Raw genomic sequence first — 17,411 nt, 5'->3', positions numbered from 1 at the left:
AATTCACATTTCGTCATACGGGAAACAAACCTTTCGATGGTTTATTCCTTTGCTGATATTGTGCATACTTAAGCGTCTCAAGTTTAAGCTCCTCTGGATCCGCTAGATTAACAGCTTTTAGCTCATAAGTTATGAAAACAGCTCCAGACTGAGGAAACGCGGCTTTTTTCCTCCTAGGTAAACATTCGGTTTTCTGTGTACGTCAAGCCGGATTTACCTTGAAACTTCCATTCAGCCACGTAGAAGCCAAATAAAAGACAGAGTCATGTGACAAAAACACAGGGGGGAACAGTTAGCCCTGACTCCAAGATGAGGTTCACAAAGTGATTAAGACTAATTGAGGAAGTAAAGAAAAGTTTCTATGGGTGTGGCTCCTTACATGGAACTGAGCCGCATGTCTTAACTTGTCCATGGGAGAAAAACACGGATTAGAAATATAGAAGCGCTGACGGAACATTTGTACCCACCCCAACGACGAATTTTCTGTCACCTTTCATATTTTGGTGTTGCTTTGATAAAATTCTGAAAGCGTTGTGTGATTGTGAGGAAACCAAGATGATCATTAGAACGACGACGGCATTGCTGGCCGGTGTGACGTCGAATAGCCGAGAGGCTACATGTAAGTTGGGGACATGAGATCGAGAGGTCACAGGTTCGATTCCTGACGTCCATGACCTTCCTCACTCCTCCCAGGTGTAAGAATGGGTACCTGACTTAGGTTGGGGAGGTAAAGGCGTTGAAAGGAGAGGGGTGGGCTCCACATCCCCACAACGTATCCTAGACAGTAGTGGATAACAACCCACTGCCCCTTCGACCGTGTCATATCTGTGTGAGCTGTACAAACTAACTGCATTTTCTTATCTCAACATACATGCGCATGAATTTAAACAAATTTCTGGAATAAATTTTTCCACAAACTTTTCCATGAAAAATGGAAGCAAGGACAAAACCGCTGTCTTCACATTTTTGATGAATGTAAGAAGAGGAAACATAGTGGGCGATATTCAGAAGATGTACATTTGACGTTGGAAGAGTTACGCCCTGAGAAAATGGACAAATTGCAACATACGTGCATTTGTTAGGTGACAGCATCTTCGGTCCAGATTAAAAAGACCCCTCCCAAGCTTAAACAGCATACGTAATTGTTTATATATCAACAGGATGTATGAAGGATGCAGCGACAAGGCACACCTGTGGTATTTTCTGGCGGATTTTCCTCGTTCCTTCTCACCACTTTGTTTTCATAGTTACGCTTTTTGTGAAGTTTTATCCCTATAAACAGAGTAAAAAAATACCTTTACACATGTCCTGTCATGTTGAGGAGTGTTTGATTAAGTGTACTCAGCTCGGCATATGCTGTAGTTTGCTCTCGTACGAAACGACAGAATACACACAGAGTTTTAAAACGTCGACGTCAGTGCCAAGATTGCTACTAGTTACCCTTAAAAACAACAATACCATACATATCACATAAGTTTTGGTATCATCCAAATCTTGAAAGCAACCCTCGTGGCAAAATAACGGTTTACAAAACAACGAATTTCACACAAGTGTAACAAATTATGACCTTTTTTTAATTCTGTGTATTGATAGAATAAATCAGAACCTTTTGTTCAGGACCTCAGTCAGGGTCATTGCCCTTATAGATAGACAAGACTGAATGAGGAAACGACTCACGTTCAAATACCAGCCCTCTCCTCTGAGACAACCATCGCGTGCAGGTGGCAGACAAAACTTCCTCTTCTTGGAAAATTATACTTTCATTTTCGGTAAAAACAAAGCATCGTTATCACAGGTGTGTTGTCTACACAGGCCAAGTGCCTTCTGAGAAATCAGGACAGTTACTCAGTCGTCTGGGTAGTCGATGAATTTATGCTACCGCTGTTTATACAACGCGCTTGTATTAGTGTGTGTATGTGTGTGTGTGTGTGAGAGAGAGAATGTGTGTGTGTGACAGAGAGAGAGAGGGAGAAAAGGACACTGTTTGTGTGTGTGTGTGTGTGTGTGTATGTGTGTTTGACAGATAGAATGTGTGTTCGCGTTACCAATTGAGTAAATCCTTCCTTCTTTTGGCCATAACAAATAACAAAAGGGTATTTGCGATAAATTTGCCTTGTATAGCAATGATGAGGGAATGATTAAAACATAGAACTGGCATTTCAGTATATCACTTTACTTTATTGCACTGAATAATAAGTCCATGTGTCCTTTCGTCACACAGTAAGACATCTCTCATGGTCTGGTGATTCTGATCTAACCATGAACTACGATATGGGCCGTTTTAGATATTAGTGAACTGGTATACAATAAAGAAACGTTGTCAAATCGGGAACGAAGTCAATACACTGACAGAATAATCAGGGCCTGAATTTGTTTCTGTAACCAGGGCAATAGTCATGTTCAAAGAGGATGATAGTGCGAGCGCGAAGGGAGGTTTTGTTGCAAGGTTGATTGTTGACTTTCCTCATCTTAAAAATTGTCAGGTTCTGATGAAAAACCGTTCTACCATTATCCCCGGAAGTTCCAAAGCATATCAGTAGCTATAGATACAAAACCAGATGTTTCTCTCTTCATAATTGCAGTGTAGTTTTCAAATATCTCGCTATGTGGGGTCACCGAACCGCCACGCAAACCTTTTTTATTCTGCAAATAAATGCTAACAACATTTAATTCTGTGTTAAACTCCCTTTTTTTTTCAAATGAAATGTGACGAGAATACATGAACACATTAAGTACATCCTCTCTGCTTGCATTAAGATCTCTTTCACAAGCGATGTGGACTCACATAACAAGGAGTGATCGAAAAGGCACGTTACTGTAAAATACATGTTAGACAATGTCGTTGTGTATCAGTAGTGATGTTGTGCTTTTTCATGTGAAACCCGAGCTCTTGGTACAATTCGACTGAAGAACTAAGTAAAGAATACAAACAGATATAGCACTGTAAAAGGAAAATGCGTTTTTGTTTTTAGCAATTGCAAAGAATGAACGGGCAAGAACAGTTCATATGTGTAACCATATTGGCATTCCTCAAAACGTTACATCCACACATTTGTGAAAGAACTACTGTAACAGTAACTACGTGTACGTTTTGATAACGAAATCCCCTGTGTCACATTACTGACTGTACAACTTAAGGGGAGGTCCACAGACACATGGACTCTAAGGACAGAATGGCGTACACTCCCATGCATCACTGTGGTAGAGATGGCTGTTAGTGCATTGGAAAAAAATAGTTTCTACTACTTTTCTCTTAACGTTAAATCGCGGTCGCTTTCAATACTTCCAAAGTGCCAAAATTGTCAATTTGAAAAAATCTTTGGAAAGCTGACACCTTCCACCATCTCACTGGCGAGTTTGTTTGGTCAGATGTAGTCGTTAACGCAAGTTAGAAAGGGATTTGTCGGGAAATGGCTGATACGAATCTGAGTTTCAATGCGATTCACGTGGTTTGATTGGTCGGGGTGACTATCCATATCATCCAGATTGTGTGCCTTTTTCAGTAATGGAAAATGTGTACATGAACCTTTTTCATAAAGGAGAGTACACAACTGTCCATATTCTTCATGTTCATTCTTGTATTTATTTGCAGTAGCCACACATAGTGGGCTCTACAATATTATCTGATTCTCTCACCTGTCCTAAATGTTGCCATATTTCCAACTTACTACTCTTTACAGAACCTGTAATCACTTAGCTAAAGATGGTAGAAGCCCTGCATTAGATGTTATGGCACAGAAGCATGATTAATGCAATCAGCAAATCCAAGGAACTGCATGTACAATGAAACCTACAAGGGGTGAATATGGCAGAAGGTATCTGGAAAAAAGGCACTAGGAGTAGATATATTAAATCAAGAAGCTATACAAAAAGGAAATATCTGTACAAAAGTATTTCGAGGCTCTGAAACTCCTTCATCAAGCTAGAATTTCTTCCTGCCTTACTTTTTTTGAAAATAGGTAAAGTGGACTGGCACACGATGTAATGTTCCAATTGCTAGCATTACACTTTCATCTTATGTTTTCACATCCATCTATCAAGAATGTTAAGTGTAGTTTACTGCCCAAAAGGCACTCCTACACACTGAGGATCCTACGATGTACTTGTACATGTACTAGTACAATAATCCACGCATTTGATTGCCTATCAAACTCTGGATGGACAATCGCAATTTCCACAATACTGTCCCAGGATTTTACATTTATAAGGATGATAAAGGTATTTCCAAATAAGAGCCTTAGATTAAACCAAAATAATTTCAATGCTTGCAGTTACATACTGGTAATGTTATAGTGTTATTCTCCTGACTTCCCATAGATCTTTGGAAGTGAAGAAACAGCCATCATTCTCCTGATAGTGATACGAGCCTCTCTGTCTTGTCTATATTACATTGTGTACCCAAAGTTTGACCATATTCATAAAAATGTACTGGGTATGACAATCTACATTGACTTATAGATCATTATTCATAGCAAGAAGCTACTCAGTCCTTAAAGTTCTTACAACTTTAAGATGCAGTATAATAAAAACTGCCTTTATTTGGAGTGTGCACGAAAGTAACAGCCATGATACAACCACTTGATTCAATTGCCTACTTGTCTAGCTACATGTATAATTGCACAGGATGGTAAATCAAAGTACAGTATTATACATTGTACAGTGTTGTCAAACCTGTATTAGGGACTACCTCTGCATAAGGACCACCTGGCCATTGCAGCCACTTTTTAGTGGTCCCTTAGATTATTACCTCCATTTTATTAATATTCTGTATCTGTATCTGTGTAGCCGGTATAACTGCCCTTCAGCCTAACACACCAGCTTTGCAGGCACGCGGCGTGGCAGCAGCTGGTTGTATTACACCTAACGACCTGTCACACCTAACATTTGCACATCTAGCTGCATGTATATATACCCAAGCACTGAGAATCCTGCCTACAGTAGACTGTATGGTACATCTCAGTTGTCCAACATAACCCTAAAGGCAACAAAGATGAAAGTAGTCATTTACTGGTCGTTGCAGAAGGGGTTTCTAACCATTATGATTTCCTCTTTAAATAGACATTACACACATGGATTTTATCCTCGTCTATTTTGATATGTTGGTTGCAGTGAAAATGTTGGGTGAAAAATTGTATTCGTTCTGCGAGCATTAAAGAAGGCTGAGTCTAGCGACATAAAGATGGTAATTGCAACAATAAGCTACATGTAGTTCAAAGTTTGAACTGCTTATGCAGGGTGTGATGCATCGTGGTAGTATGTCAAAGCTGAAGGCCCCTAAGATATTAGGATATTTAGGGGCCTTCACCTTTAACCTCAAACATGTGGAGTCCAAACCATAAACTGGCTTATTGGGGTAGTGTCATTTTCACTGTTGCAGAAATTCCTCTTCCAGAATCTTCTTGTACTCGTCAAAGCCCCCTTCCACGCTTCGAACCGTGCCGTTCCCACATACCCACAATTCCTTGCACACGATGCGGATGAGTCGCTCGTCGTGAGATACCAGGATCACACCGCCCTGTAGAGACAAACTTACTATCAACATCTGCGTCATTCATGTTCTTTTTGTCAACATAGAAAGCCCCCAGAAAGTGGAAAACAAGCACACAAAAAAGACATATCTTTAGTTTTTGTAAATTTCTAGTTATTTTCATTATAATTGTGAGTTTCTCACTGATTCTGTCTGATGCAATTTTCCCACTGGCTCTCAAAAAGCAACAGACATGCATATAGCAGGACATTAAAGAAAGGAAATGAGATTCTATCTCTAAACCTATTCTGGGACCTTTCTTGGAGCTTTGACCTGACTTCCTGTCAGTATTCCCATGCCTATCATGTGGAAATCAGCCGCTGCATTCAAATAACTACGGACACACAAGCAAACAAACTGACATACTGAAACAAAACCCTGTACATAATAATATGTAATAAATGATAATACCTTGAACTTCTTGATAGCCTTCCCAAGAGCCTCTATGGTCTCCATGTCCAGGTGATTGGTCGGTTCGTCGAGGATGAAGAAATTTGGTCTGGAGTAAAAAAAAATCATAAAAAGATGTAAGATTTGTATTGTTAATGGTTATGTTTTTAAAAACCATTTATTGAAATCAGTACAAGTTTAAGTTTAAATATTGTTAAAAGACTTTTTGTATTTTCTAAAACTCCAGGAACAGCATACCTTGCATTTTTATAAAATACACACATTAAATAATCCAACTAGTGATGCTGTGAACATTGATCATATCGAACTAGTAAGAAATGAGTGCTATACTGAAGTATAAGATCTTATATGTATCAGCATACTGCATGTAAACAGTGGTGTCAGAGTTGTGCAACGGTCTGAGCGTTGTACACCCATCGAGCCTTTTCCGCTAATCTGTCAAAAAGTGTGCAAAAAAACCCATACAGATTTGGTGCGCCAATGTGCCAACATCTACACACTTGCCACCAAGAGCTGTACATTTTGTTTTTTTTGTATGTATACAATATGTACACCCAAGCAACTGACAAGGATCATGTATCATATCAACTACTCACCTGACCATAGCCATGTTGGCGAATGCTACCCTGCTCTTCTGCCCTCCCGATAGACTGGCAACAGGCCTCATGGCGAGTTCACCAGACACACCGTAGCACCCCAGCTGATGTCTGTACTCTTCTACCTTCTTACCTGTTATGAGTTAAGAGTACATACAATGTAGTGGCATTGTAAATCCTGTTTGCTTCATTGCTTACATGTACATGAACATTGACTGCTATTAATGTACTGCTAGCCTACGTTCAGTGTAAGAAAATGTTTCCATGCATAATCATATAGATTTGTAGGATATACATGATTTGTATTGGTGATGGGGGTAGACAGTTAGGCAGCAGGGAGAATGTTAAAATCCTGGCACCTTTACAAAGATTAAAGTTCAGATCAGCTCCACTAATTTACAAAATTTGCTGAAAAAAAGCCTAAAAATTGCATCATGGACAAATGTTTTAGACAGTTTCTTTTTCTTTACCTGGAAACCTGGATGCCAGCAGCTCGACAGATGTGACGTTCATCTCTAGTTGGTCCACGTGGTGCTGGCTAAAGTAGCCTATCCTCAGGTTCCTACAGCAAAAGTTTCACCAATAGTCTTGTAATAACAGTGATACTGATAGGATTTTAAGTTTGTCAGTTGTGAGTAGTATAGTGGGTGGTGACACTGTCTGCACCTATAGGTCATGTATTACCGTTGTCATCACAGATAACAATACTGAGTACTTTGAATCAATTTTGAAAAACCTTCCTCAAGATTACTTTCTACGTAACAGGTTCTGATGGACAGTTGGTAGGATACACTTTGCTGACTCTCTGAACTAAATTGACTGCAATGACTGCATTGTTAACAGTGCTCTTTTCGTACATCTTTACATTTTTGAAGATGGAAACGATAGATTTCTTAGTTGTCCATTGAAGTCCATTGAAGACTACATGTACCATTGTGATTCTGTATGATTCAGGTCAAGTATAATGGTAAATAATCAATTCAATCATCCAACTATGCAATTGTATTGGATAAGATTGTAAAAGTGCTCACCTGTGTACATGTCTGATCCCATTCACAGGATCCAGTTCACCAATCAAGATCTTCAACAGGGTTGTTTTACCTGTGCCGTTCTCACCAACCTTGGGTAAGAAGCAAGCAGAACATTTTGAATTAGAAGAATTCCTCATTACAAAAGACATTACTAAATTCTTCATCCTAACTTTGCTAAAATGTGGCAAGGTGGCCTTGTGGTGAGCATTGAGGCTTGTTGATCTAGGTCTGAGTCCTGGGTTTGAATCCCTGGCAGGCCCAATACTAGTATCGTGTCCTTGGGAAAGGCACTTAAAACCTAATTCCTCATTTGAGGTGAAAATGAGTACCTAGCTTCAGTTAAGGATGTCCTCTTAGATGGGATGTAAAGCTGGAAACCCTGTATTTTATGAGGGCTACATCTCAAACACATTCCAAACTCACCACACCACAAGAGTAGAGGTCCTTCCCAGTGTGAGTGTATCAAACTGTACAGTCTGGTCTTATGAAGCCTGTACTTACTGTACAAAACCGGTGTATCATGCCGAAAGGCGCTTTACCGGTCATGCAAAACAAACAAACGTTTCTATCACTTGGGAGTGACTTACAATGGCTATTCTTGAGTCCAAGTCTGCTGATATGTCCAATTTCTTGAAGATCGGCTTGTCAGTGCTGTAGTAGAAGTCCACTTCATCCAGTCTGAGGATGGGCGGGGACAATTTCTCTGTTTCATCTGGAAACCTGGCAAAACAACAACAAAGGAAATGACTTGCAGAAAGGAAAGATACTGCATTTTCAATGTGAATACAAGTCAGTACCAAGGAAAGATACTGCATTTTCAATGTGAATACAAGTCAGTACCAAGGAAAGATACTGCATTTTCAATGTGAATACAAGTCAGCACCAAGGAAAGATACTGCATTTTCAGTGTGAATACAAGTCAGTACCAAGGAAAGATACTGCATTTTCAATGTGAATACAAGTCAGTACCAAGGAAAGATACTGCATTTTCAATGTGAATACAAGTCAGCACCAAGGAAAGATACTGCATTTTCAGTGTGAATACAAGTCAGCACCAAGGAAAGATACTGCATTTTCAGTGTGAATACAAGTCAGTACCAAGGAAAGATACTGCATTTTCAGTGTGAATACAAGTCAGCACCAAGGAAAGATACTGCATTTTCAATGTGAATACAAGTCAGTACCAAGGAAAGATACTGCATTTTCAGTGTGAATACAAGTCAGTACCAAGGAAAGATACTGCATTTTCAATGTGAATACAAGTCAGTACCAAGGAAAGATACTGCATTTTCAATGTGAATACAAGTCAGTACCAAGGAAAGATACTGCATTTTCAATGTGAATACAAGTCAGTACCAAGGAAAGATACTGCATTTTCAATGTGAATACAAGTCAGTACCAAGGAAATATACTTCTTTTTCATTGTGAAAACAAGTCAACACCAAGGAAAGATGCTTCTTTTTCATTGTGAAAACAAGTCAGCACCAAGGTAACTACATTTCCACTGACTATGTAAATATCCTTCACTTCTTAGGTGTGGTGATGAACAGTGCAAATACTATTCGGCACAAGGACAGTTGTAGTGCTTTAGAGTGAAAGTATTACAGTACCAAGGGTAGCTCATAATGTGGAAATGATATCTTATACTATGGAACAGTTTGTATACTTACTTCAGGATGACATCTGGCTCTTTCTCAATTGGTATCAACTTTGGGCTATAAGAAAGGTTTTAAAAATCCATTATTTGTCTATCTATGGGCCGTAAACGGCTATCGGCCATTTCAAAATCATATTTCTGTAATGACAAAAGTAAGGAAAAGAATATGATTTAACAGCAATCTTGTATTAGACTAATTCAGAGCAAAGGTCAAGAATCTATGAGTAACAAAAAATGATTGCTATAATCAAGACTTAAACAGAAAGAGCTATAATTGTACTATTCTAAGAGCTACATTTCAGGTAAGAAGTGTGAAGTGAAAAACATCCATAGAGTACTGAGGGTTAAACCTGCTTTTGTACTAACTTTATGTTTAAACATTAACTGGTCAGACTTACAGTTTTTCCAGTAGCTTCAGCTTGCTCTGTACTTGGGAGGCTCTGTTTGCATTGTACCTAAATCTGTCGATGAACACCTAAGTTGGAATAGAATAGAACCACAATTTTACGTTCTTTCTCCACAACATGCAAAACAACAAATGAATGATTTCAAATTGTTGTTAACTATTAACAAAGAATATTAGAATAGATGTAAAGTAACTACAAATTCATTTCAGAAAAGGGTGGTGCAATCCTTACTACAAAACATTGTATTAAACATTTCTGTCAATAGTTGTGGAATAGGGATTATCTTAACTCCCTAGAACCAGACCCCTAAGCAATAAAAATTTGTAGCAAAAGACTTCTTTGGCAAAGAGAAGGCCCAAAGAGAGCAACTCTCTGTACCAACTTAAATGCAATGATAGAATATTGTCAAGGGATGTTTACACTACTACAAATAACTTAAGCATAGTCAATCAGGAAAATGTTAAGGTCTACAAATGTATCAGTTAAAAATTATAAAGCCATCATATAAGTCAGAGTATCTAACCTGTATGTGATCTCTGTACTGCTTCTGAGACTCATACTCCTTCTGTTGGTTCTTCAGTTTCTCCGTCTTGGTCTTGAGGAACATCTCGAAGTTTCCGCGGTAGTAGTCCAGACGTCGGGAGTGGAAGTGGATGATGTCAGTGGCGACGGAGTCCAGGAAGAGCCGGTCGTGAGACACGACAAGGATGGTTTTGGACCACGTCTGCAGAAAACAAAAGGCATAGAAAAACTCAACTTTGCAGCAAATGCAGTTATTCCAATCATAGCATGTTTACAGCACCATCTAGTGAGAAAAAGGGGAACTGCAGGCAATGTAACTGTAAAAGAGCTGCAAGTGGATGTACATATACATGTAGGTAACGAGAATAAAGGAGTAAGAAATGAGCTGACCTGAAGGTAGTTTTCCAGCCACAGAATGGCTTTGATATCCAACATGTTGGTAGGTTCTGAAAAAAAGAAAGATATCCTCAACCAATAGTTCAAAACAAGGACAAACCTTAATCAACAGTTTTGCACACATAAATCATAATGCAATATAGGACACTAATATGAACTTATTGGCACCAACTTCAATGAATGTAAGAAAAGACGTTTGTAGAGATAAATTGAATGAAACTTACCGTCAAGCAGTAAGAGATCTGGCCTGTGGTAGGAAACAACACAGTGTTCATTTTGGAAAGTTCAGTCTTTATGATTACAGAAATAGAACTAAGACAGAAAATAATACATGTGGGCAACAAACCTACAGGAAAATGACATGCAGCTCTTAAAACATAGTAGTACTGTACATTATTTTGTATATCACACTGAGAAATGCTAAGTTTCTACCCATGGGTGAAGCTTATAAAACAACTGATCCAGAAAACTTACTTCATGAAGAGAGCTCGTGCCAGAGCCAGTCTCATTCTCCAACCACCCGAGAACTCTCTGTGTAAAAAAAGGACAGTTGAATACATTTGGGAAAATATGTATAGTCACTCACTATGGAAGAATGATAAGTGATGACCTGGCATTGCATCATTGGGTAGAATGCTCTCTTTGCATCGGTGAGGCCACAGGTTCAAACCACGGCCGGAACATGCAAAAGGCTGGAAAAAATGGTACATACTCCTTCGTCTGCTTAGGACTTAGCACTTATGAGAAAGAGGGAGTTGAACACATTCCACTACTAGTGGACAAGCTACCTACTGTAGTGCTTGCACAACTGTGTGGCTCAAGGGCTATAGAAATGGAGATTGACTCTGCCCTATACATCAAAAGGTGTAGAAGGATTTAATTAAACATGAAAATGGAATGGTGGATGAAATATACACATGTGTAGATGACTACCACTAGATATACATTGCTAATCCAAACTTTAAAACTTACTTGGTTGTCATCTCCTGCATTCTAGGTGTGAATCCCAAACCACAGAGAATCTGTGCAGCTCTAAAACAGAGAAAAAAGAGGCGACTTAGTTTTGTCTAAAAGTCTAAGAAAAAAAGATGTAACTACGGACGGTAAGTATGCATTCAAAGATTTTTCCAGAAGGATTTTGCATCAGAGTGCAAATATGCTGAAATCTTCAAATGAAAACTATTTCATACATTTATAAATAACATGTATAGTTATGAAGGCAGGATGGCAAGCTACAAAACAGAGGACAGCCACAGAAATGTTTCCATCTGTTTGCTCTCTATATATTCAAAGATACCTAGTATATAAGTACTGAAGACAGGGAGAAAATTTATGGCAACATTATGTCAATATCTTACCTTGCTGGTGCCTTGTCAGCTTCAATTTCTTCTAGTTTGGCATAGATCTTAAGATTTGAAAGAATATACATATTAGCAATATTAGTTACCATTTCCTCGAAAAACATATAAATCTGTTGTAACAATAAGAAATAGTAAAAGGACAAAACAGGCATACATGTACTTGTAGATCAAATAATATTCAATGCCATACAGTCTTTATATTTTCAACACTATGAATAACTTTGACATATCATTTTCCATAGATAAGTTAGAAGAAACAGTTATTACTTAAAGGCACTTAAAATAGCTGTTAGTGTTATCGCGGAGCTCACCTCTCCTAACCTTGCACTTCCCCTGCCATCTAAAGTGGATGGACTGGAAAAAAAGAAATACCGACATACATGTAAGTACTAGTTACTGTAAATTTTGAAATATTTGCAGTGGTTTTCATGGTAACCTCTGTACTGTGTAACAATACTGATATTCTGCTGACAGAGCATTTTGAGACTAGATAGAGTTAGACAAACAAATGAATAAATCATATGAAAACCTTTGTATGAAGATTCATCTTTGATGGTAATTGACCTATTGAATAAGCTATACTGACCTATTGAATAAGCTATTTCTGTACACAAAGTAAAACTCTTTCCAACAAGCTTTTGACCAGTCCTTTGATCCTTCTCAAGTTGGTTTGACCCGTGCTCGGCACCTTTGACCCGATGCTGACATCACACTTCTGCTCAGGTCAAGTGTCATAGGCTTCGGGTCAAATCAAATCAAGAAGGACCAGAGGACTCCGCTTTACGTTGTGTACAGAAATAGGGTATAAATCCATTGATATATAAACACCTTGTAGAATTCAGTGCTGCTGTGAGTTCTTTTTCTTCTTTCAGTAGACTGGACCTGACAAGGTCGCTCTCAAGGACACTGTCGACAGCCATGGTGTTGTCCCCGACGACCTCCTGCTCCACGTGGAGCACAGACAGGTGGGAGGGAATCCTCAATTCACCACTGAGGAGGAGAAAAAAATGTTTTTTTGGCTGAAGTTGATGGCAAGGAACAAAAAAATAGACTCTAAGTCCTACTTCAAACATACCTTTGGATAGTCGTTTGGGTTTGAGTTTATTCAGATCCACAATGATGATGACAATGATTGTAGCTGTGATAGCTTGTATAGAAAAGCCCATCATTCTGTGCTTAAAAAGCTTTTTCTGCACTGTTAGCACACTGTTTGACATATTACCATGAAAAAGCTCCGTCCCTGAGGCGATGTCAAAAAAGATTACTAGTATTACACAACACTTAACCTGAGTTTTTCACATTGAAATAGACTTGCTCAAAAATCTTGTAGATTTTGTACAAGCTAGTCATGGTAACAATCTTGTTTTTAATCTTAGCTTGCTGCAAATTCATAGTCATTGATCCATACAGTACACTAACAAATAAAAACAATACCTTGATAACATCTTGAGTAGTGTTGTTTTCCCAATGCCGTTTCTGCCCACAAGACCATATCTCCTGCCCACAGCCAGATGGAGGTCTGCATCTTGGAGCAAAACTCTGGGGAAAAGTTCGCAAGATAAGCCTTGACTTTCCATATTTAGTATAATTCTTAGGGAAAATATTCATGCTAATATTGAGCATTATGCATATTCTCTCATACAATATTAATTTTGATATCATCAACCAGTAAATGGGTGTGCAACACTGTGGCCACTACATTACACATTCAATTTGGTGTCCCTATTTTCATTTCAATGAATCGTAGCCCTCTAGATTGTACACAAAACATCTATATTTTAATACTATTATTTAGTTTTGACATCTACTGTTGTTGTTTGAATTTTAAAACTTCATGGTATCTATTTAAGTGTTAAAAGATATCTGGTTGTCCAAAATGTTTTTGCTATATTTGACAATAGTAGCCCCCTCCTAAAGGTTTTTCCATACTTTGCCTAAATAGTAACACGTAAGATATGATGGAGGTTTTCTCACCGATAAAACAGATAACAAGATTGACATCAACTCACTTGTCTCCAAATGCGACGTCCAAGTTTTCCACATGAATGTCATATGACCGGTTCATACCAGATGCGTCTAGTTTAGCTTCTCTTCTGTTAGTGGCCTGGCTAGCTGTGGCCATCCCAATTTGACTGGAGGGAAAGATATCAAAGACATTCATGTTTGATAACCTTGAAATGTAGATTTGTCATCTAGATATCAGCTTGGTTCCCTTCTAGCCTTTGATCTCTAGTAAAAAATGCAAATTAGATATTTAAATAATCTTCATATCAATCATATACATCACAAAAATAGAACAAAAATGTTTTGCAGAGACTGATCTTACATGGTTTCCTACATATGAGTATTCAATTACAAGTTTTTACTTAAGCCACATAGAAACAAATACTTGGCTACGGAATAGCCAGAACATAAGTCTACAAACAATTTTCTCTGGTTATCTAATATTCGTAGTATATCATTAAGATTAAAAAGAAGACTTGTGAGACTCACCAGTCTTCTACTTTGTCTTCCTTCTCTGCTCGTTTCTCTAGTTTGGCTTTGGACTTTGCCTCAGCCTTCTCTAACTTTTTTGCATCCACAGCCTACATAGAGACCACCCAAATTACAACTTTATAAAACATGATGATTACACCACAATCACATTTTAAGTAAAAAATACAAAATCCTGTTAAGTTTTCTTCATAGAGAGGTATATTTTTGTAGCTTTTGTAACAACACTGCTCAAAATAGAATCAAATCCACAAACAAAAGTCCATAGAAACTCACAACTAATATCTATGCCTTTCACACAAAGACTATACAACCAAAGCCGAGAGAGAAAAAACATGTTAATATCTTTCTCCCTTTTCAAAGGAAAATCCTATAGATTTCCATTTAAAGTGAATACATCATAATCATCATAGTAACAACTTACAGTGTTAAATTCTTTCCTGGCCATCCATATACTTGTGGATTGTTCAGATTGTTGATCTGTAAATTGATAACATAAATTGGAAAAGTAATGAATTTGATGTACATGTACTAGTTGCTTTGATAAAATCTTATCATCATCATCATGCAATCTAAGGCCATTTTCTAAATACTAGAAAAGCTCCCTGCACCTATGTAATGTTCTATAACTAACATGCCAAAAATACTAGTAGTTACTCAAGCAACTGGATAAAATTTTGAATTATAACTAACAGATTACCGTTACATGCACTCATATGAGTCATTGAAAAAGGAAAGAAAACATAAACCTCTATGAGTTTTTGATAAATTCTTACAAAAACAATGTATCTCTTTTCCAAATAAGACAATTAACTGATAACTAACTAACATCTAACTAATTCTAACTAAAGTTCACTTACTAAAATCCTCTGCCATGGACTTGAGGTGGACTGGAGCATTGAGTTTCTGTCTCTCTGACACTTTCGAGTCATTATTTCTGGAACAATACGACACACAACACATCATACATGACGTACCAACTTGTGCATGATTGTGTTGCGTAGATGAGTCCTTTGTAATGTTTGTCTACTTTGCCTGTATCCAATACTAAGACGAAACCTACTAGTATACAGGCTTTTATCTAGGCATGTGTCCATGGGTCATTTGGACGCCTGATGATAAAATAAGAAGGAATTGGACGCCCTCTTTTTCAGCTGGACGCACAGAGGACCCCCTGTTTCCCTGGTAATTACAGACACATGTTACTGTGTTACAGTGTCACTGATGCTTTTTCTAGTCCTACCAGACACTGGGACAGCATGAAAACTGATTGACATACAATTATCTACCAGGACCCCCTGAAAACTGATTGACATACAATTATCTACCAGGACCCCCTGAAAACTGATTGACATACAATTATCTACCAGGACCCCCTGAAAACTGATTGACATACAATTATCTACCAGGACCCCCTGTCTATAAATCCTAGCTAATAGCCTGCTAGTATAAATGCAATGGTAATATCAAAATGAAATAAAAGTATTATAACATGACTAGTGGCTAACTTAAAAATAGATTCAATGGCTTTTTGAGATGTGCACTCTGCTGTTTTTAGGCAACATAGTTTGTCATAACCTGTCATTGGTACTGGAAAAAAAAGAAAATTGCTGCCGTCAGTGGATACAGAAGTGGAGCGACAAGATGTGATGATACAAATGATTATCACATGCAATTACATATGTACTATATCAATGTTCCTGATGCCTATTCCTTCTTGATAACATTAAGAAGTACATGTACATGTAAGTAGAGCAATCTAGAGATTTAACCTTCTTAGCCAAGTTCAATGTTATAAAATAAGGACAGTGTTCTCACATGTTGAGAACCCTGATCATCTCCAGACAGATGTCCCTGACGTTGTCCTCCCCGGTCCCCTCCTCTGACAACTCCAGTAACATCTCACCAACAGCATCGTACACATCCTCACTGGACTGGATGTCTTCTGCACTGCTGTCAAGCACTCCTGCAGGAAGATAGGTAAGTTAAGGCTCTTTGGAGAAAGAGTTAAATAACTGATCTTACGGTTGATGCATTGAAGTTTGCTGTGTTTATATGTTCTCGGTTTTTGGGGTATTACCTCTTCACCGTAGAAAGGCTTACCCTGTCTTCTGCCCACCTACCATCTTGTTTTAGCGGCGAACTAAAAACTGCAGCGAACACTCCATTTTTTTGCGGTTGGTCCATACAGCCTTGTGGCAGTGGCTATTACCCATTTTTCATACATGTATGATGCCATCTGTACATGTGCCATGTTGGATTACAGTACTGCTTAATCCACTTTTCTGCCAACAAGGTTGCCAGTTGATTCAAATTATGATTACATGTTAGGGTTAGGGTGTCAGTGAAAAGCCTGTATATGACAATATGAGAATGAAAATCAATTGATCACTTTATATTGTAACAGTCAATGAAAACATTATGAAGACTTTCAGGTCATTCATTAGGCGTTCATTTTAGTAAGATTTCAATATCATTCAACGTCATAGTTGAAGTGCAATGGAGTCCCCTTTCTATCCATACATAACATCCGGTTTGGTGAAGTTGAAGAACCACAAATTGCATACGATTACGCAATCACAACTTATTAGAAAAAGTAGGGAAACGTTGTGTACATATCTAATGAAGTTGAACTTCAGAGAAAAGAACTTGTAGATAACCGCCCTCTGTCAGGATTAAAACCCAATTCAGATCTTTTAGGGAAAATAGGAAATACGTGTAAAAATGTTAGCTCAGAAAAAAGCCCCCCTCCCCAACTCATAAGTGATCACGTTGGCGTAAGCCGATAATTTGCCGAACGCCGGTTGGCATTTTTCAACTCATTTTCGCAGAAAACGCCACAATTTTGACACCTTTTAGATGTAAAGACTCTCTTCTTTAACTTTACACAACAGAAAGGCCAACTTACCGACAATATAATCGGTTAATTCCGAATCAATTGACGGGAAATACTTGATCAAGATATCACTGCAGGCAGCCATCTTGGATATCCCACAATCCTTCACGTTCT

General features: G+C 38.2%; 1 protein-coding gene across 1 annotated transcript; it reads right to left on the bottom strand.

Moving 5' to 3' along the window:
* Positions 1-4,518: 4,518 nt before the first annotated feature.
* On the bottom strand, positions 4,519-17,390 carry LOC136443739 (ATP-binding cassette sub-family F member 3-like). Its single transcript, XM_066441095.1, has 23 exons — positions 17,310-17,390; positions 16,220-16,367; positions 15,262-15,338; positions 14,826-14,881; positions 14,402-14,493; positions 13,918-14,040; positions 13,343-13,447; positions 12,737-12,898; positions 12,220-12,262; positions 11,906-11,952; positions 11,520-11,579; positions 11,022-11,078; positions 10,772-10,794; positions 10,542-10,597; positions 10,153-10,353; positions 9,621-9,697; positions 9,236-9,280; positions 8,153-8,285; positions 7,566-7,654; positions 7,005-7,096; positions 6,535-6,667; positions 5,939-6,026; positions 4,519-5,515 (listed from the first exon to the last, which is right to left on the bottom strand). The coding sequence occupies exons 1-23, from the start codon at positions 17,380-17,382 to the stop codon at positions 5,366-5,368; spliced, it is 2,130 nt and encodes a 709-aa protein (XP_066297192.1). The 5' UTR covers positions 17,383-17,390; the 3' UTR covers positions 4,519-5,365.
* Between the last annotated feature and the right edge of the window lie 21 nt (positions 17,391-17,411).

Source organism: Branchiostoma lanceolatum, chromosome 10, assembly GCF_035083965.1.
Source record: "Branchiostoma lanceolatum isolate klBraLanc5 chromosome 10, klBraLanc5.hap2, whole genome shotgun sequence".
NCBI lineage: Eukaryota > Metazoa > Chordata > Leptocardii > Amphioxiformes > Branchiostomatidae > Branchiostoma > Branchiostoma lanceolatum.
The sequence above is the reverse complement of the archived record's forward strand: the minus strand, read 5'-3'. Positions and strand labels throughout refer to the sequence as shown.